We start from the raw sequence: 20,310 nt of genomic DNA, 5'->3' as shown, positions 1-20,310 counted from the left end.
TTGGCTTGCTTTGGTTACATTCATTCGCTGAATAAGATGATAAACCTGACAGCCCTGTTTCAGTAGCTATCACCTGGAAGGAAACGGTCCTTTTCTGTTTCCAGCCGAACTCAGTCATTCTGGACTATTTAGAAATTATTTAGTATATGGAGATTTTTTTTTTTCAAAAATTCCTCAAGTTAGGCAACATCTTCACAATTAAGATCACTAGCAAAATATGGATCTGATGCAACCTTAAGTAATAACAAATGGTATCTTTCCTGTGACTTCAGGACAAACTGGATGAAAGCTAGAGGAAATAGAATGAAGAGGCATGGAGATCAGCATTTTTAAGGATTTTAATATCTCTGACTACGGAATTTCAGTCTGGAATTCAGATTACAGACTGGTATTAACAGCCATGATCCAATCATAGGCACTGCTTTCACATATGACCACAAATAATTATCTCTGTGGAACATAAAAAAAATCCCAATTTTTTTTCTAATATATAAATTTGCACTTGATTCACTGAAACCAATGTTTCTACCTCTATAAAGGTTAGTAAAAAAGCAAAATTGTGACGTTAATATTTGTGTAATTCTGGCATCAGACAGGTTCTGAAATTATGCAGCAAAAGAGAAGCAACCTAGATCAACAGATTTATAGCTTCATATGTAGAGGTAGAAACGTAAATGGGTTATGTAATGTAATTAAAGTACTGAGAGTAGATTTGAGTCCCTAGAAATCCATACAACAGTCATAAAATGCACCTAGAAGCAGGGTCGCGAGCAGCAACACTTGCAGGAATTTCCACTTGTTTACATGCCTGTTATGAAATTAACTGCAATGGTTTGCTAAAGGTACAACTTTGTAAACTGGATCAGTGCAAAACTGGGAGGACAATTAAAGCAATATCCTTTAGTGGAGAGGCCTGGATGTTTGAACATTATTTTAACACTCTTGTGAACAAACTAATATATGTATAGTATATGAATTTAAGTTATTTGACATTTAAGTCTGGGGACCAGAACAGAAAGAAGACAGTACTGGGGAAAATGGGGAAACAATTCAAAAGATCATGACAAATTAAGAAGAAGGTTGGAAAATATGAAGTTCAGTAAAGGTAAGTGTAAAAATATAAACAAACCAAAGGCTGAGGTACTTAATGGGGGCAAGTCAGTAAGACAGCGATTTGTAAAAAAAGACTTGAAGAATCACAGCAAGGATTAATTTGGTGAAAGTGCTGAAAAAAAAAAAAAAAAAAAAAAAAAAAAAAAGTCAAATCTTATCTGGTTTACAGTAATAGGAGGTTCTTACATAACACACAGGCAGTCATTATTAAAGCCAATGGTTGCAGGTCATTCTGAACTTGAGAATACTGCTTAAGGGAGGCCATGAAAAAATTCAAGCAATCATCTAATGAGGAGAAGATTGGCAGACTCAATAAATCAGATATGCAGGTGGAGGACTAGAAAGTCAGATCAAGTCCCTTCCACATCTGTACTTCTGGGTATTTTGGTATACAGCAGATTAGCTTTTCATGTTCTTACTGATGCCCTGCACAAAAGCATCCAGGACCTCTTTGTATTAATTATCCTTGCATTAATTAAATTAGCACTGAACACTACAGTTCACAGAGCTGGCAAAACTCTATCAAGTCTGGACTTTTTTTCCTCAGTTGTACTCACACCAGATTTTAGAGCCACTGGATGAATCCTACTGTAGTTTAATGGCAGCTTTGGGGTTTCAGACAGATACTGCACAAGAGCCACCACTTGCAGGCAGGCTTTCCAAGCACACTGGGATTTGAGAAGTAAATGTGAGTAAATATCACATTTACTTAGGAAGTGGAAGTGGTTGAGCTTCAAAACCTATCACCCTTGCAGCACTATTGGATGAGAGATTATGTATGTAGTTGTTATTGAGCCTCACAGGCTCTGGGAACAATCTCTGCAAAGACTGGGTGCCACAATGCTCACAAGGGAAGCTGTAAAGCTACTACTCTGTTAAACTAATTAGATTAGAACTAGTTTGAAAGCACCTGGTCTGAAATAAATTGTAGACATGCCCTTTCTGATCAGGTGGAAAAACAGCCAATGACCTTTTTCTGTAGTTTATCCTCTCCTGTGTTATCCCAGGGTTAGGGGCTCAATTACTCTCTGCCCTTAAAATCTCACCCTATCTATTTTAGAGCAGTAACACTTCGGGTGCTTTTGCTTCACTAGAGATTCTCTGTGGGCCTGTGCATTCAACAGGGTAAGGATGTGTGTGAGGGGAGGACAGAAAAGGCAAGCACCCATGTTGGGCAATGAATGTGGACAATGGGACTTTTTGCAATGACATAACTTGTGGAGATACAGATTTCTCCATGTTAGTATTACTTATCTTCTGAAAAAGCATCAGCCAGAATACCAGTAGCTCCCTTACCAAGAACATTTTCATCCAAAGATTAAAATATGGCCAGGTATGTTAATGGAGAACCCAAGTATTAGAGTTTCACATGAAATCAACGTTTCTGGAGGATATGGTGAAGTAGAAGGTCTCAAATGTTAATCATGAGAAGTATGGCTTAGATGGTGCTTGTCCTTAGTTCTGAACATATTGCCTGAAGCCATAATGTTACAATAATGGACTGAAGATAGCACTGGCACCTGGAACAAAGTTGGATCCTTGGATATACATCCATTAGTAGGCTGAGATCCACTGCTCTTGTAGTTATGCTGGTTATCTAGTTTGCAAATTGCACTACGTAGCTCAGCAGTTAAGAATATCTAAAGTAGTATTTTACAACATTTATAGGTCTCTCCCTGGTTTCATGCAATATTTTGAATGCTAGCAGTATTAACTGGAGTTGCTGCCCCAATAGCAATGCTCTGTAGAGAACAGACTACTGTTGCTGGTATCAGGCATGGCAGAGAGACTTCATGTCACTACTGTGAGTCTCCTGTCCTGTAGTTCTGAAAGGAGATAACAGAGTACAAATGGAGTTAATCAGTGACATGTATCTTAATTTCTGAGTGAATGCCCTTTCTGATTTCCTAACACACTGTATAAAGTTCTTCTGCATTGTGGAAAGACAGCCTGTATCTCTGCTTGAAAAGAATTCCACAGGGATATAAACATGAGCAGAAATAGAGAAAGAGTCATTGAAGCAGTGGAAAGTGGCTTTTCAGAGAATGAAAAGACTTCCCCAGAAGATATGCTGTTTTCTTACAGAGGTATTTTGTACCCTACTGCATTTAGCTGCCCAGAAACTTTGGAAGCTCTGAAGTCCTTTGAAATCAGGAGTGACGATGTGATTCTAGCAGGCTATCCTAAAACAGGTGAGTGTTCGCTGGGTAAATAGTTAAATATGCAATGCTACAATCCAGAAGCGTGTGCCTTCATTTAACACAGCAATAACACCTGAGAAAAGCTTATGGTGAAACCATTCTTCATAGAATCATGAAATTAAGTTGTAAGGTATGTCTGGAGGTCTTCTCTTCCAACCTCCTCCTCCTCTTCTGCCTTCTCTTCCCCCCCCCCCCCCCCCAGCCTGAGCAATCCAAGCCTTTCCATGTGTTTCATTTGCTCCAGCTCGCAGTGATTTCAGGGGCTTTCAGCAGGACCCTCCTCAGATTCTCAAAATTTCTTGTGCTTCAGCTCATGAACTGCATGCTGTGTGCAAGTAAATCACCAGTGTTGGATAAAACACAATAATCACATCCCTTGACTTTTCAAATACAGTCTTGTTAGTACAGGAAAATATGTTGTTACCCTACTTGCTGCAAGGGTAATAAAGGGACTATTTTCTACTAACAAGAGCAGAATAACAGGTGTTTCCACAGATCTACTGTATTGCGGAACACAAGTAATTCCCGTGTAACTGGAGGGAAAGGCATGAATGCTACCAGGACTCTTAAGTTTTTCCCTCTCCCTTTCACAGGGACACTTTGGATTCCTCCATATTTGTCTCTTATCACTTCAGAGAGATCCATTAACAGGTCATATACAGAAAGAGGAGTTGGTGATTCTTATTACATTGATTTTGAGTGCAGCCTGTAGAGCTGTGCATGGGCAGGAATGGTTTAGAGGTGTGAGGGTCCACCTACACAACCCAGAAGAGGTTAGATGAAAAGTGAGAGTTGGCACTTTGAGCCCAGTGCCTCACATACCAGTTGTGGCAGGTCGCAGAAGCCAAGACAGCTGAGCCTAGCGCAAAGATGCTGTCAGAGCTTGACAGTCTTTTGTTTTGGTTGAAGAACCTTTCTTCAGTCAGTTAAGGAAGCCTAGCTCGGGGCTGGGTATGAGACCAAACTCTGCTGACCAGGAAGAGGCTGAAAATAGAATCTCCTCTCAGCCAGGCTGACAGGAAAAGGTGGAGATGTGCAGCCCAGGATGGACATTCTACTGGTGTCTTTATTGTTTCAGGAACCAACTGGCTTGAAGAAATGGTAAGGGAGCTGGAATCAGCAGATGCTAAATATACAGAAGAAGAAATGAAAGAGAGAATAAATGCTGAAAAGGAGCTACAGATGTTTCCACGTCTAGAGTTTGGAGATCCTGGAATATATGAGGTGGGCAGGGTTTGAAAATATTGGCAATACTCTTGTTACAGGTAGTAACAGTTGAAAGACAATATCTAATCTCAGGAGCAATAGACAACTTTAGAGTAGTAACAAGTGTTAGGGTCAGTACAAACAGCATGTCCTATTGCCCCTGGTGTCCCAAGGCAAGGGTCTCAGAACACCACCAAGTGTTGGAGGCCTGGGAGCTCTGGGCCTAGAGGCAGTTGGTTGGATCGGTAAGACCTTTCTCATGGGTGTCTTGTCCTCAGACCTGTCTCATGTGAAATGCTGCTCTGTGGCAGAGTCTAGCAGAAGCCTACACTGCCAGTGCCTGGGATTTCCCAAGGGATAAGATACCTCTTGTCTGGTCTCACATTTTCCTATTACACATGACTCCTGAAAAGGCTCACTTCACTGAATAAGCTACTTCTGTCCTGTCCTATTTCTCCCACCTGACTTAAAGCGGATGAAGAAACTGCCTTCCCGAAGAATTATTTCAACCCACCTGCATCCTCATCTCCTGCCCTTCTCCATCTTCCAAGGAAAGGCTAAGGTGAGTCTTCTCTGTGTCACACTGCAAAAGCATTTCTACCTCGAGTTAACTTTCTTCTGCCTATGTGAGACGTATTTTTGCACTTTCACCTGTGCTGTTCAACGCATAGGCACATTTCCAAGGGTGAAGAGGCGGAGTGCTGTTTGCTGATGTTGTGAATAAACATCCTCTCCCAGCAGCAGCAGCTCTGCTGACTCAAATAGTTTATCTTGGTGGGCTTGTAGCCCCTAAGATCTCAGAAAGATGCTTCCAGATCTGTGTGTCAGAAAACTGAGTATGGCAGGTAGTTATCCTGTTTGCTTGGACTTGCCCCTAAGAGCAGAGTACCTGTCGAAAGCCCAGCAGGGACTCAGGCTAAGATGATCGCCGATGAGAACTGCTTCAGAGAGAAGCATGGGTGCTCCCACAGCCTGTTTGTGGATCTCCTGGTCTGTAGTCCTTGAGCTCATTTATTTGGATTGGTGCTAGTTCACAGCCGTGTCCCAAAGGCATCATTGAAAAGGTATTTCTTTTCACCTTGAAGCTTCCAGCAAGTGGTCTGCTAAGGCTCCGACTTCTTACTAAACAAAAGGAATTAGACTGGCATATCATTGTCTGGTGGGTGTTTGTGGACTTGTGATGTGTTGAGAAGATGGTGTCTTGGTCAGTCACTAAATCACAACCAAACCAGGCATATTCCTCCTCCAGGTCCTTGTGCTACTTCGGAACCCCAAAGACACGGCCGTCTCCTATTACCACTTCTACAATAACATGCCAGTGCTGCCATCCTTCGCCTCCTGGGATGAGTACTTTCCAGCTTTCATGAATGGGAAATGTACTTTGCCCTGTGTTTTCTGGAATTTCTCTCCACCTAGGGGGCATACACAGGATTCTGGGCTTGGGAATCCTAACCCAACTTATCTTCCCAAGGCACTCATGGGACAAGCAGAAGGGCCCATGTTATGGCTGAACAGGGAAGTAACAGAGAATTAGAGTTACTTTTGTCTCTAACTCAGAATGGAGAGATTGTGACAAAGCCTGAATCTTTCTATTCCTGTAATAGAGCTGGTGGTTCAGTGCAACCTAGTGGCAAGAACTGGGGGATCCTTCATTGACCTCAGCCAAAAGAACAGATGTTATCCAGTCCCCACTTCACCAGTCTGGTGCCATGTTTAGATAGCTGTCTGGGCTGACTCCTCTGATTTGGTAGAGGCCTGTTTTCATTGATATCCTCCACAGCTATGCCTCTTTTCTTTGTCTGCAGTGGCCTGGGGATCCTACTTTGACCAGTTAGTGGAATGGAGCCAATACATTGACCATGAGAAGATCATGATGATAAGCTATGAAGAACTGAAAGAGGTATGGTACCTCAGCCAGTTCTTCCTTGATGGATGCACTGGGCAACTGTCATCAAACATATGTGGGGGCTATGGGGAAGTAGAAACTATTGGGTCAAGAAGTAGAAACTATTGGGTCAAGCCTGTCTATCCCTTTAGAAGAGTATGCTTTCCTGAGCTGCTCTCTTTTGTTCCTGGGTTTGCCCATGGGGGCTTAGGAGGAGGGTAGGTTGTCTATATGTGAAGGGAGTCTCCTCTGACTCAGTTGCTTTTGGGGAGAAGAAAAGGTCTTGAACCTGAGGCTGCCATGTATACGTTCCCCCTCTGTGAGAGACCTTAGAATTCCTTGGTGACATCACTGGGTGTCATCATTGGCTTTGTGACCTAGCCATGGTGCCAAGTCTTTTGACTTCACTCTGTGCTATGTTCCTTTGGCCAGAACCCAGTACTGGGAATGAAAAAGATTGCTGCCTTCTTTGGGTTCTCCCTGGATGAAGAAGATTTTCACAGAATTGCCAAGAAGACCACTTTCCAAGCCATGAAGGAGAAATCCAAGGAAACCCATGGTAAATTTGGGGACATCCTCTTCCGTAAGGGTAAGTCTTTGCAAATGAAAAATCTGCATTCTAAAGTTGTCTTCTGAGTGGTCCTTGTCACTTAGCCATGAGCTTGCTAGGCTTGTTGTGAAGGGCAGGTGTGGGTGAGGTGTCTCCTGTAGCATCCTGTACAACAAGCTTCTGCCATTGGCAAAATTTTGGGTCTGTTTGTGAGTAGCATACTGGAGTGCCCCGGCTATCCATAGTCCTCAGCCATTGCTTCCATGTTGCTCTCTTTCCCTGTGGCAACACTGGTCAATTAGGCAAGTGAGTTGTAGAGGTGGAGGCTAACAATTACGTAGGTTATACCAACAATTATGCACTAAATCTGCTTGGGCTGGATGGTTTGTCTTTATGGATGGCTGCTGATGTGGCCTTTGCCCAGGGGTTGTGCGATGAGGCTGATGGTTGATCGGGAGAGGAAGAACATTGTGTTGGTGTGGCGTGGAGAAAGGCCAACCTGACTGTTTCTGTCTTTGGAGTTGAGTTTCAGGTAGGCTTTTTGACTTTTCTGACTGCACATGTCACTTCATACAAATTCTCTTTTGGAGGAGGTGTGCTAATGGGACAAGAGTCTCAGGATCATTATACTCAGTGCTCTGTTGGCCTCCTGGGCATCACATTATTATGTCCTCACCAAGAGATGAGAAATAGTCTCAACATGGTTTCTCTCAACAGGTGTGCCAATAGTGGTCCCAGGGATGATTACTTATAGACCTGGGGCCAGGGCCCAGGCTCTTGTAGCCCAGTTGCTCCCCAGGGCTCAGGAGTCTCTGATTTCTGACTGCTGTGGGCGTGGGCTTGCTTAAGCCCCTTCCCATTCCAACCCCGTGAAGGAAGGATTTAACTGATCTCCTCTCCACCACCCATACCATTTAACCATATAACTTGCCTTTTCAGAAGGAGGCATTCACAAATGAATATTCCCTTGTGACAAAATCAGGTTCATCTCTTTTCAGTGTAAACTCTGCATGAAACCACCTTGGAAATGCCCTCTGGGGAGAGAAGGCACGCAGGCAGCCCAGCACCAATCCTCTCTGTGGCTTGGTTCCGGACTTTATTTCTTATCTTTGCTACCTTGCCTCTCTTAGGCAATTTGACCTCTTAGGGGCATAAATCAGACACTTCTTACCTCAGTGTGCAGTGAGTCTGCATCGCTCGTGTTATCCCCTCTCAGGAACAGCCACCTTCAGTCCTTGTTACTTCTTGTTGTTCACAGGCATTGTTGGGAGCTGGAGAGACCTCTTCTCTAAAGCTCAGAATGAAGAAATGGACCGAAAATTTGAAGACTCCATAGGGAAAACAAAGCTGGCAGCAAAGATTAAATACAATGTGTACTGCAAGGCCTGAAAATGAGCAGAGCAGCAAGTTCTTCCCCAAATATGATTCTCCAATGGTGGCCGGTCACCGTGAGAAAAGAGAGGTAACCCTCAGAGATTGACCTGGCACCTCTAAACATTTGGGCTGTAATTCTTAGGCTTGTGCTGTGCCTGGGGCCTGGCTGTTGCTTAATGCAAACAAATAAAATGAGTGCATTCCTTCAGTGAGTGCCTGACATCCTTCCAGGAGAGAGATGGTGCATGGGCATCATAGCACCCGTCTGGTGGTGTCGTTGTGGCTGCCTCACGGCTTGAGACTGTGAGGGCGGCTTCTGAAGTGCTCAGTGGTAAGGGAGAGGGGCTTCCACAGGGACCTTCTTCTTGGTACACAGTGGACTTGACTTCCATTTGTGGTATGGGTCTGAACCCACAAATGTCTGTGTAGATAGAGAGCGCATGGTGGTACTGGAAGGGTGTCTATGTTGAGAGTTGTATGCAGGAAGACAGTCCAACACCATCAGGTTGTGGCCATAAGCAGAGGCTCCAGAGGTGATCCTATGTGTTACAGGATCTACACCTTCTTGGGTCTTGAATGCCACAAGCTGTCTCATACACCTTGGGTGGATTCATGCTGAAGTTCCTGGGAGGACTGAAATCCTTTGCTAATCAGCAACACCCCTGCCCTTGCTGCTCAGCATGTCAGGAGTTACTTGCTTTTTCTCACTTAGACTTCCCTTACAGACAGGGGCTGATCCTGGAAATCCAATTCTTTCTTATCCCTTACCATCCCTTCATCACATAACCCTGCCTGATACACCGCTCTGGGCAATGTAAATCCTTTGACACAGAGGTTCCACAGAACTATGACATCCCCTTTAGTTCACTGAGACTGACTCTGTGTTAGGTTATGAATGGTGAACAGACTGAAGTTGTGTGATGTGGAGTTAGGAAGGAAGCAGGTGCCTAATGGAAGCTTTAAAAAGAAGGGAGAGCTGCAACCCTGAATGGTAACTCTATATTTGCGTTCCTGGTACAGCAAAGTGGTTACTGTGAAGAAACATTTGCAACTGCTGTAGGATGGACAGCAGAACAGGGCATAAGCAATCCATGAGGCTACTGGAATGCACTGATAACTTCTTCATCCAAGTGATACAGGAGACAAAGAGGAGTGCTCCTCTGAGCCTCCTTCTCAGGAACGAGGAAGGGTTATTGGGAATGTGAAGGCCAAAAGCTGGCTTGCCTGCAGTGACCAAAAAATGGTGGACTTAAAGATCCTTAGGGCTGTGAGGAGGGGACAAACACTAAGGTAAACAATTTTCACAAACTGTCATGAGTGCTTGTTTCATTTTAAATATTTTTATTCAAAGCATTAAAGATATAACTGTGTTGTGTTGAAAGGGCAGCAGTGGCCTCCCCCACGTGTCCAAAGGCAGCCCCCGAGGGGCATGAGCAGCCAGGAACAGCAACTGGGTGTGGTGTGGCAGTTTGGTGGAAGGAAGGAGCGAAGAAGACTCATGGAGACACTCCCTGCCTGCCCTGAGACAGGCCGTGCAGGCAGACAGGACGCATGGTTGGAGGACTCCATATTGTCCCTGGAGGCACAAAGGGAGGTGTCTGGACACGCACACCGTGTTTCTCTGAGGTTGCTGGACACTCAGTGTCATTTGGGACGCTCGTGAACCTTTCTGTTGCCAGCAGGCCAAAAGAGGTGAACTTTCTCTTCTAGGCAGCACTGGGCAGGCTGCACCTGGAGCACAGTGTGCAGTTCTGGGCCCCCCAGCACAAGAGAGACATGGAGAGACTGAAGGAGTCCAAGGCAGAGCCACCAAGATGCTGAAGGAGCACCTCTCCTGCCCGGAGAGGCTATGAGAGCTGGGACTGTTCAGGCTGGAGAAAAGGAAGCTCAGGAGGGATGACTTGGAGTCGCCCAAGCCCTCTGAGGAGGGCAGGCCCCCAGCCAAGCCTGTATCCATTGAAATCGTTCCAACCCTTTCACCCGAGGCTGGGGCCAAGACCCCCCTGCAGGGTGCAGCAGCCTGGGCAGAGTCACACTGCCCTAGTGCCAGGGAGAGCCCCCAGGGACCCTCCCCAAGGGCTGGGCCTGGCCTTTCAACAGATCTGCCCCTAGCCTGGCAGTAGGTGGCAGGGTGAGGGCCTGGCCCAAGGCACTGTGTGGGTGAGGAGAGTCCCCATGGGCCTGTCAGCATCCCCAAAGCTGTGATGGCTGCAAGAGCCCACAGCACCTAGGTTTGAGAAGCCCTGGGAGAACAGCCTTGTGGAGGCCCATGGCAACGGGGCCAAGCCTGACAGCCGCTGCACACTAGTGAATTGCACAGGCCTGCCTGCAGGGACAGGAACGTCCTGTGCACGGGGCCGAGCAGGGCTGTGGGGAGCAGACTGTGACCATGTGGCCACACAAACTTCTCATTTTGCACTCTCACCCATAAGCAAGGGCACTGCAGCCGGCTCTGAACAGCTGGCGCCAGCTGCCGTGATGGCACCTCTGCAGCCCTGTTGGAGGCAAGGAGTGGCAACTGCCAGGTGAGTCCCAGGCGCCTTCACAGCCCCCCAGGGCCCTGGCAGTCAATGTCCAGCCTCCTAACACAGCGTGTTGCCCCATCTACCAGATGGACCTACCGTCTCCCTGCAGCATGGACCAGCCCCAGCTACCAGGAGGTTGGTGGCCCACTGAGCACAATGTGTTGGGGGAACGTTCAGAGCAGTGAGAAATGTGCCCGCATCCTCAGCAATTCGTCCTGAGGCTTTCTCAGGCAGAAGGTGTTGCACAGCTTCCAGCAAGTCTCCTTTTGCACACACCAGGGCCCTCGCAGGCCCAGCACAGCCTGGAACTCTCTCAGGATTTGGGGGGATATTGCGTCTTCATCTGCTGGAACTCTCTCAGGATTTGGGGGGATATTGCGTCTTCATCTGCCTCTCTGCACTGGTGCTGGAGGCAAATGGCACTAGCATTGGTCATGGTCTCCTGGTCCTCCAGGAGCGTGCTCCACACCCCTTGAAGGGTCATCTCACCAACCAGAGGGGATTCAGAGAGACCTGGCTCAGCAGAGATGGGAAGTGCCGTGAGCCCTTGAAGACAGGCAGGAACCTGCATCCCATATGGTGTCTTGTCCTTCTGACAACCATGTGGAACCTCAGAGCTCTCCTGTCTGTATCCAGCCCTCAGTATGGAGGAAGAGGACAGGAGCTTTCCAAGGCCTTAGCTTTCCCCAGCCACTAAACCTTGTAGAGACATACACTGTTGTTGCTCAAGAAGGCACAGGAATGAGAAAACAGGGCAGGCTGGGTTAAAAAAAATCACAAACAGTCATGAAGGTTTTTTTTCTGTTTAAAAATTTTTGTTCAAATCATTGGGGTGTAACTGTGTGTTGAAAGGGGCAACCTGGACTTGGTTTACTTTTAAAGATCTGCCAGGACTTATCTGAGAAGTCCAAGCAGATTCAAGTTCACACTCACTGGTGACTGGAAGAGAAAAAAATGGGATCTGATGTTAGTTCTACAGCAGAGCAAGTCTAAGAAATCAGTGGAAAACTATGTAGTGTGACAGGAGAGTGCAAAGATCTGGAGAGATGTGAAGCGAACTAAAGGGAAACAAAGGATGACAGGGACACACACAAAGTAAGATTTTTCATGTTTGACCATAAGGCGTTTTTAAAGCCTGGAGTATGCAGGCTTTTTAATTCTGGAGTCTGCACACAACCAATAATCCCATCTCTGAAAGACCTGGCTGTTGAAGAATGGAAGGTAAAGCTGCTTACCTGTGCCCAACAAGTCTTTTCCTGCTTTCTTGTTTCTCAGAATTGGTCTTGCAACTGAGGAGTTGCTTGGTGGGTGCTCTTGAGGCCTTTTAGCACTGACTTGTGCTAGCAACTTATTAGCTCTGGGAAAACGACAGAAGCATGCATGAACTGCCGTTACACGGTCACACAGTTGTTATCCAAGACTTATGCTATACTAGTAGACTAGTGGACTCATGATCTTAGGAAAGTAGACATCTGAGTTAGCCATATTTTCTGCTTCTCAGGATTCCAAGCAGTCTGTTAGGTATTTGTAGGACATTTCCCAGAAGGCAGTAGAAACTCGGGGCTATTTCCCTCTTCCTAGGGAAAACTCAACCTGAAGATGCACTGTGAAAGTGGAAGCTAAGGGGATTATTTCTGCCTCACGGGCTCATGTTCTGTTTTCTGGGCCTTCTCAAGCATCTGTGTCTATAGGTTTGAGGATACCAACATCAGAAATGAAACTCCTCTTTTCTTCTAGAGGTGTGGGAAGAGGAGAAGATTACAGTTCTTAAAGGAAATCTAACTAATTTTTGAGTTACTCCAGAAATGCGTGATTCTTTCTCTAACTTCAAAGTCAGTACAGGGAAATGAAAACAGTCCTCAATAGTGGAAGGGATCAAATGGTATTCTTGTGAGAGGCATTCTGTCCTGGACGTCCATCCACCATGCAGACTGGATCCAAAACGGGGATGTTGGATGAAATGCCAGTGAAGAAAGGAAAAGTATTGTATAGTTTAAGTATAGTTTAAGATTGAAACAAAAATGAACAAACAAAATGTTTGTACTCACCTATTTAATTTATTTGTGAGGCATCTTCTAATATCCTTCCCCACCAAATACTGTTTGTCTAACCTGTCTATTTCTGCTTGTGCATATGCTAGTTGCAGCATGGTCTCCTGCTGCAAGCTTTCTGTTCTCTCCAATTCTGATTCCAGAGCTGCAATTCGCTGTTCCTGCTGCTTTCTAACAGCCATTTCTTGGCTGTTGATTTGCTCTAATTTGGCTTGAGAACCTGTCTGCATATGAAACAGATAATGCAACTTCAAGAACCAGGAAGAGAAAGGCACTGCCATCCCGACACCCACACCACACAGCCCGTTCCCATACCCAATGGAAACAAGACAGCCCCACTCAGTGAAGGAACCATGCCTCCTCCCAACTAATAGTCAAGTCAGAAACAACTAAATGTTTTTCCTTTATTTTTACTTCAGAAAAAAAACAAAACAGAACAAAACAAACATACAACCGTTCATCCTCCTATTTTTACGTGAAAGCTAGTATTAACAGACTTTCCCAGCTTTGTATCAAAGGGGGTGAGGAAAAGGCTGCATATTTCTCATGCACACAGCTCATGCGACACACCCAGAGGCACTTTCATACACCTATTTTCAGCTCTCCCTGTAGGGAAGCCGAAGTTACTGCATTACCAATGAGAACTACCCACCTAAAATAAAATACCTAACAGCAATGACCCCAACAACAAATGAATGCAATGTTGATACAGATCCAAACAGTACATAAATTTACCTGAAAAAGGAGACCGAGTTCCTGCTTATGTCTTAATTCTTCTGGAATTCTTTCTTTGCTTGGTCTTTGTATGTTATTATGCACCCTAGCAGTCTCTAAACTAAGCTTGCGGGAAGCCACCAGCTCTCGCAGCTGCTCATTTTCCATTGCAAGCTGCAGCAACTGTTCGTGTTCCATTTCCAGCTGCGCAGAAAGATCAAGCCCCTGTATGCAGTAGAAAAACAATCTCCCTTAATCAGAGAGCTCTAAAATCTCTACATTATGGGAAACTCAGACAGATGTATTAATGGCAGTCAGAGCTGAAATCCACCCAGGCTGTATTTCAGCCAAGGAAAATACATCTAAATTAGGCACAACTTTCAAACCCTTGCTGACAAGAGTGCTCTGGTCTCCATCCTTACTTTCTTTCTAGAAAGGCCTCATGGCAAAGGCACTCAACTCCTTCTACATCATTATACAACTTCCATGCCTGTGAAACACAATGATCTCACCACAAATGTCCCTGGAGATGCCTAGAGGGAAAGGCAGGTGACAGCTTGTGTCCTAACAACAGCGCAAGCGGTTTGCATGTTATCCATCTCTTGAGTGAAAATTGTTTCTAGCAGAGGAAGACAGCAGGAGCTGATGTTTTCCTCCTGAATTACAGTGGCACCAGCAGGCAGCTGACAAAAGGAGTGGCCCTGTTCTCTGACAGTGCTTTCATTGCATCCCTGTTCTGCCCCTATCATTCTCACCCACACACACCTGTGCTAATGTCCTCCCAGTGCTCCCAGTGTGGGGAGAAGACACAAGAGGCTCAAGGCCTTGTGCCATCCTTACCTAAAGGGATGGCAAGCCATGCCTTACCAGGCTACAGGAAACAAAAGGTTACTTCTGTTTCTCAAGAACACCACTAAACGAGAATAAGACCTCATCTTTGTGCCAAGACTGAGAGGAGAAATAACTTGCAAATAAAGCAAGCCCAGAGATGCTGTGGAGAGCGTGCCTTTCAGTATCACAGAACAGCCAGCGGGTGAGATCACTGGAACAAGAGCGAGTCTTGAAGGAGCACAAGCTGCTTTGTTCTTACTCCTCCAGACGCTACTCCCGACCCACAGCCTTGTCACTAAGCCTCAGAATGAGCTTCCTGAAAAGCCATGCGTTTTGCAAGGCAAAAGGGGAGGAGGCAATAAGAGAACGGAGATCACTGGAACACTACTCTAGGGCTTCCTTTGCTGTGGAAGCATGATATCGCCTCCTACTTGTGACTGAAACCAGTTGGCTTTGTTGATGTTTCAGATAAAAGCTTGCTGTAGTGGAAAACGAGTGTTAATGATAATATAACTTTTAACATCTTCAGACAAATCTGTCCTGTATTTGTTCTCAGATTATTTCTTCTCTTGCAGTATTTGGAAGAAAAGAACAGCTTCACCTCTAATAACCTGTTCACAGATGGTGTATACCTTAGCATTAGCCTTGTCCAAGTCCTCTTGCAATTTCAAGTTTTCTTCCTTCAGGTAACGGCATGTGTTCATAGAAACATGCAGCGACGTTTCTGTCGACCACTGCTTTTTACAAGCATCAGCAAGTTCTTCTTGCAGCTGTCTGACTGCTCTCTAGAGAAACAACGTTAGAAGAGTATGAAGAAAAATGTAAGAAGCTAAAGGCCGTGTTTTACTTTTACTTACTAGTTCCTATACCTAGTTCAGTTTTCTAAGTGAATTGCAAAGGGAAATAAAACTGTAGAAGAAAATCACCTGATCCTCATCCTTTGTGAGGCGATTGGCGACCAGGATGGGCAAACAGGGTGTGGCACATCAGTCAGGGCTGAGCAGAGCAACCCTCCCCTCTCAGGAGAACAGCTTGTCTACCAGCTGTCTACCTATAGCTAAACCCCCGCCATGGTCTGCCCTAGGCAGAAAGCTCTTTCTAGAAAGTCTGTGGCCACCCAGAGTGAGTGCCTGCTCAAAAATGCAGCAGTTCAGGTCTCTGGATGCACGGAGTGCCTGAGCCTGTTACTGCTACCAGAGGGTGGCAGAGACACCAGGTGGTGGGCAGGTGGATGGCCCGGTCAGCCTAGTGGCAGATCTCAAGGAGGAGGTGGAGAGGTTAAGGGCTATCAGGAAGTGTCAGCAGGAGATAGACAGGTGGAGCAACTCCCTGCCAGGCCTGAAGGAAAGGCATGGGGATGAGAAACCCTAAATAGTGGTGGACCCCCTGCCCTGTCACTGTTGGACAGAGGGAGGGGACCTAGGAGATGAAGAGGAATGGAAACAGGTCCTTGCTTGGCATCGCAGGCAACCCGCCTCCCTGCCGGCCCTGCCTCCCCAGGTGCCCTTACACAACTGGTGCTTGGAGTTTGAGAGACTGGTGGGTGAGGACGTGGTTGGATGAAAGTCCACCCAAGAGGTTGCCTAAGGCGAGGAAGTTGACTCCACACCTCAAGACTGCCTCTTTCTTAAGAAAGGAGGGTAATCATTGTAGGTGGCTCCCTTCTCGGGGGAACAGAAGGCCCTCTATGTCATCCTGACCCCACCTGTAGGGAAGTCTGCTGCCTCCCTGGGGCCCGGGTCAGAGACATTGGCAGAAACCTTCCCAGCCTGGTTCACCCCTCTAATTACTATCCTCTTTTGATAGTCCAGGCTGGCAGCGATGAAATTGCTGAGAGAAGCCTGAAGGCTATCAAACAGGACTTTAGGGACTGGGACAATTAGCAGATGGAGCGGGAGTACTGGTGGTGTTTTCCTCCATCACTACAGTGGCAGGGAGGGGTACAGAGAGGACCCAGAAAGCCCACCTGATAAACACATGGCTCAGAGGCTGGTGCTAACACTGATTTTTTTTTTTTTTTTTTTTTGACCACGGGGTGCTTTACTTGGTACCCGGCCTGATAGCTGCAGACGGGTCCCACCTATCTCAAAGGGGAAAATCGATCCTAGCCTAAACTAGGTAAGAAGGGGGATGGGGATGAAATGAGGCTCATTAGAGATGAGCCTGGGGGAACAATGTCAGCGTTGGGGGCGCAGGCAATGGCCCAAGTGAAGTGCATCTGCACTAATGCATGCAGCATGGGCAACAGGAAGAGCTGGAAACTGTCGTGCAGCAGGCAAGCTATGACTTGGTTGCCATCACGGAAGCGTTGTGGGACCACTCTCATGACTGGAGTGCTGCAATGACTGGCTATAGGCTCTTCAGAAGGGACAGGCAGCACGGAAGGGGTGGTGGTGTGGCTCTCTATATTAGAGAGTGTTTTGATGTTGTGGAACTTAAGGCTGGGAATGATAGGTTCAGTCCCTATGGGTTAGGATCAGAAGGAAGGCCAACAAGGCATCCTGGCAGGGGTCTGTTATAGACTGCCAAACCAGGATGAGGAGACGGATGAGGCGTTCTACAAGCAGCTGGCAGAAGTCATGCAGGCGCCAGCACCTGTTCTCTTCCCAGATATAGTCCACCTGTTAACTTCCCAGATATATCCTGGAAATACAATACAGCTCAAAGGAAGTAGTCTAGGAGGTTCCTGGAGAGCATGGAAGATACGGATATTAGGAAGAACTTCTTTACCGAAAGGGTTGTTAGGCATTGGAATGGGCTGCCCAGGGAAGTGGTTGAGTCACCATCCCTGGAGGTATTTAAATGACATTTAGATGTAGAGCTTAGCGATATGGTTTAGTGGAAGACTTGTTAGTGTTAGGTGAGAGGTTGGACTGGGTGATCTTGGAGGTCTCTTCCAACCTAAATGATTCTGTGATTCTGGGTTTAGAGCAAGGATATGCTACTTGACAAACCCTTCTGGAATAACAACATAAATGGAAGAAAACAGAGCCAACCCAAGTGATGGCCTCCCATGCACGTAAATTCTCCTGCTAAATTCTCAAAGTGTCAAGTGACTTTGTGAGCTGCTCCCCTTTATGTTTTTCTTTATCCACGTTCACCTTTTTTTTTTCCCACTTTGTCAGTTTTGCATTTTAAGACATCACTCACCATTCTTTCTTGGATGGTCTTCTTCTGCATGTCTTCCAGCTGCTGACAGAGTGAAAGGTTTTTGCTTTGGAGCTGGGCCAGTTGTTCCTGCAGGACTTGATTCTCTGCAGCCTCTTTTTTCACTTGAGGTTTCTGAGAGCATAGACCATGACATTTCTTTGCCTGCTTCCTGACCTGCTGTAACACTCGTTCTGTTGTTTTTAAAAACAATGTCTTCTCCTGGAGCATTTCTTTCAATTGCTCAACTTCCTTCTCAAGCCTACTAGCTTTTCCTTCAGCTTTGCTCAGCTGCTGAGACAAGCTCTTGTTGCTTTCTTGCATCTCAGAGATTTCGCGATAGAGCTTTTCTTGCAAACGCAGCCATTGCTCACGTTCTCTCTGAAGCATTTGCTCAGCAGCACTTTCGGATGACTGATGAATTTCAAGGCTCGGGGAGAAAACGAGCAAGTCAGACTCTGGCTCCACTGTTCTTTCTGTGTCCTGTTCAAAGTCAAGGAATATACATTGACAAAACTTAAGCAAGTCAACTCAAAAGAGGATATAATGGCAAGCATTTTATAAAACCAGAAGAAAACTGTCACCAGCTTGACGTCAGACTCTAAAGCAGTTTTCGTCTACACAACTCTGAATTTGGCATTATTCACAGAAAAGTCTTATTTTACACTAGTGCATATTATACATCAAAAATGAAGATGCTAATTTAAAGCCCTTGTTTTCACATACCTCACTGTCAGAGCTTTTGCTACTATGCTGGACAGCTTCTTCTTCATTTGATGGCAACTTAGAGACGGCAGGCTCTGAGTGTACATCAGGCTCATCTAGGTTAAAACCACATATTTTTGGAACCAGTGTGAGTTAAAACAACTTCTCGATGCCTACAGTGCTGTCTGAATCGTCATGCTTTGAGCAAAAATCTAATCACAGACACGTCTCCAAACTCATGGAATCCTAAAGACAGGACTATTTCAATACAGACTCAAAATGCATCTCTCTTCCTGCTGGGAAGCTCTTTTTGTCTGGGGCATACTTCTTTTTCATGCACCAGGGGGATCTCTCAAGATCAAGTGATCAGAAACAAGACAAAAGGGAATGACTATCTAGGGAACTCTGCTGCTTTCCAGGCACAATGCCTAGCAGTTCATTTTTTTTTTTTTTTTTCTGAATCCTACACCACAAGACCTAATAATTTCCAAATATCATATCTCCACTGTGCTTTAGATTGCCCACAGAAAGTGTACAGTTCTACGGGTGTAGCTATCAGCATCGAAATAGACAAATTGTCCCCCTTTTGTTGTTGCTGTTGTTTTGTGGTGGTGGTGGTTTGCTTTTTCTCCAAAGGGGAATCTGAGAGGCAGGCCATAACCCTCTGAGTGGACACTGAGCACACAGAGGAGTGCCTGCATGGCCTCCCAAGCTACGTGTCTGGGTAGCAGCAAACAGGTGCCTTGTGCTGGCCCACTCAGCTCCTCCACTGAACACAAGCTTGAACACAGCAACCCACCACAAGGGCAGGTGACAGGCCTTTTCCCGATAGCCTCCTTCACGCTGGAGAGTCCTACCTGCTCTCTCCAGAGTGGGTGCACATTGTCTGGCTTCAGCAGCTCCTGCCCTGTGGCCAGCACTGGATGCTGGCGTCCCTTTCTCACTGCATGGAGCAGCTTCTCTCTCATTTTCCTGCTCTCTGCAGCCCATGGGTTGCATGCAAGGACTGTGCCTAGAAAGAAAGAAGGCATGTTTGTTCAGTTGCACATGATGCCCATTTGCATTAATAATGGCCCTTCATTGGCCACCCTTTCCAGATTGACAGCAAACTGTGAAAGAGAAGAACACACTTCCTAGTAGATAATTATCTTTCTCATGTACACTGTGGTTTACCAGAAAGCAGTTTCTCAAAGCAAGGCTGATATGCAAGATGAGGCATTGACACCCCATTTCATCTTTGGCTGGAAGCCTGGCTTGTATTTTATTTATTGTACAGAACCCTCTAAGGATGCTTTACTCCCAGAGGTGCTGACAGCCCACAGGGGACCCTTTTTCCTGGTTCCAGTGGATACTGGCAAACAGAGACAGGGGCTGCAGGGGAAAGAAATGACGTCCAGATCTGGTACCCGGTAGTTCTGGGAGATGTCTGTGGGCACGGCAGGGTGTGCAAGGAGGCATCAATAGCCTATGAGCCAAGCTGCCATCGCCAGGGCATATGCTGATTTTCCCTGATTTTTGTGTATTAAGCACATGCAACTGCCCTTGAGATCAGATACCAACAGGCACAAAAATAAGCACAAGAGGTGAGAGACAGCTGAGGTATGTCCAAAGAGTGCCTGCCTGCCCAGCAGTGCCCCATTACCTGTTGTCCTTGTACTTCTGGGCGATGCCATGCTCCTTTGCCTGTAGCTTCACTAGGGCCGAGTCGCCACAGGCGGCCATGGAGTGCTCCAAGTCCATGTGCTTTGCCCAGAGCTCTTTGCTAGTATCGCTCCTCAGCCTCCGTAGCAAGCGCTGGATCTTCTTCATGTTTCAGAAGAACAGGGCCCTGTACCACCTCGGCAGGTGCTTGTGGGCGCAGGCGGCCAACAGAGGAACTGAGCTCCAGGGAGCAGCAGGGCCCAGGTCACTGCCACTGGCTGAACCTCCAGCAGCAGCAGCAATACCACCACCACCAGTAGCACCAGTACCAGCAGAACCAGTACCAGCAGAACCAGTACCAGCAGAA

General features: G+C 46.3%; 2 protein-coding genes across 2 annotated transcripts; one reads left to right on the top strand and one right to left on the bottom strand.

Moving 5' to 3' along the window:
- The first annotated feature begins 3,028 nt into the window (after positions 1-3,028).
- LOC118164077 (sulfotransferase 6B1-like) lies at positions 3,029-8,539 on the top strand. The gene is made up of 7 exons (XM_035321366.1): positions 3,029-3,305; positions 4,393-4,538; positions 4,993-5,082; positions 5,770-5,896; positions 6,326-6,420; positions 6,838-6,994; positions 8,214-8,539. Exons 1-7 carry the CDS (start codon positions 3,104-3,106, stop codon positions 8,342-8,344), a joined length of 948 nt encoding a protein of 315 aa, XP_035177257.1. The 5' UTR covers positions 3,029-3,103; the 3' UTR covers positions 8,345-8,539.
- An 8,752-nt stretch (positions 8,540-17,291) lies between these two features.
- On the bottom strand, positions 17,292-20,024 carry LOC118163755 (ankyrin repeat domain-containing protein 26-like). The gene is made up of 4 exons (XM_035320700.1): positions 19,945-20,024; positions 19,160-19,314; positions 18,324-18,418; positions 17,292-18,080 (listed from the first exon to the last, which is right to left on the bottom strand). The coding sequence occupies exons 1-4, from the start codon at positions 20,022-20,024 to the stop codon at positions 17,538-17,540; spliced, it is 873 nt and encodes a 290-aa protein (XP_035176591.1). The 3' UTR covers positions 17,292-17,537.
- Between the last annotated feature and the right edge of the window lie 286 nt (positions 20,025-20,310).

The sequence above is a fragment of the Oxyura jamaicensis genome, chromosome 3, assembly GCF_011077185.1.
Source record: "Oxyura jamaicensis isolate SHBP4307 breed ruddy duck chromosome 3, BPBGC_Ojam_1.0, whole genome shotgun sequence".
Taxonomy (NCBI): Eukaryota; Metazoa; Chordata; class Aves; order Anseriformes; family Anatidae; genus Oxyura; species Oxyura jamaicensis.
Note: the sequence above shows the minus strand (reverse complement) of the source record. Positions and strands in the feature narration are given on the sequence as shown.

Excerpts from the sequence above, each read along its gene's own strand:
- LOC118163755 (XM_035320700.1), bottom strand. The coding sequence starts at position 20,024 with ATGGCCGCCTGTGGCGACTCGGCCCTAGTGAAGCTACAGGCAAAGGAG. Across the intron at positions 19,315-19,944 it reads CAGAAGTACAAGGACAACAG|GCACAGTCCTTGCATGCAAC; the intron begins GTAATGGGGCAC and ends CTTTCTTTCTAG. Across the intron at positions 18,419-19,159 it reads ACCCACTCTGGAGAGAGCAG|ATGAGCCTGATGTACACTCA; the intron begins GTAGGACTCTCC and ends GTTTTAACCTAG.
- LOC118164077 (XM_035321366.1), top strand. The coding sequence starts at position 3,104 with ATGAGCAGAAATAGAGAAAGAGTCATTGAAGCAGTGGAAAGTGGCTTT. Across the intron at positions 3,306-4,392 it reads AGCAGGCTATCCTAAAACAG|GAACCAACTGGCTTGAAGAA; the intron begins GTGAGTGTTCGC and ends TTATTGTTTCAG. Across the intron at positions 5,897-6,325 it reads AGCTTTCATGAATGGGAAAT|TGGCCTGGGGATCCTACTTT; the intron begins GTACTTTGCCCT and ends CTTTGTCTGCAG.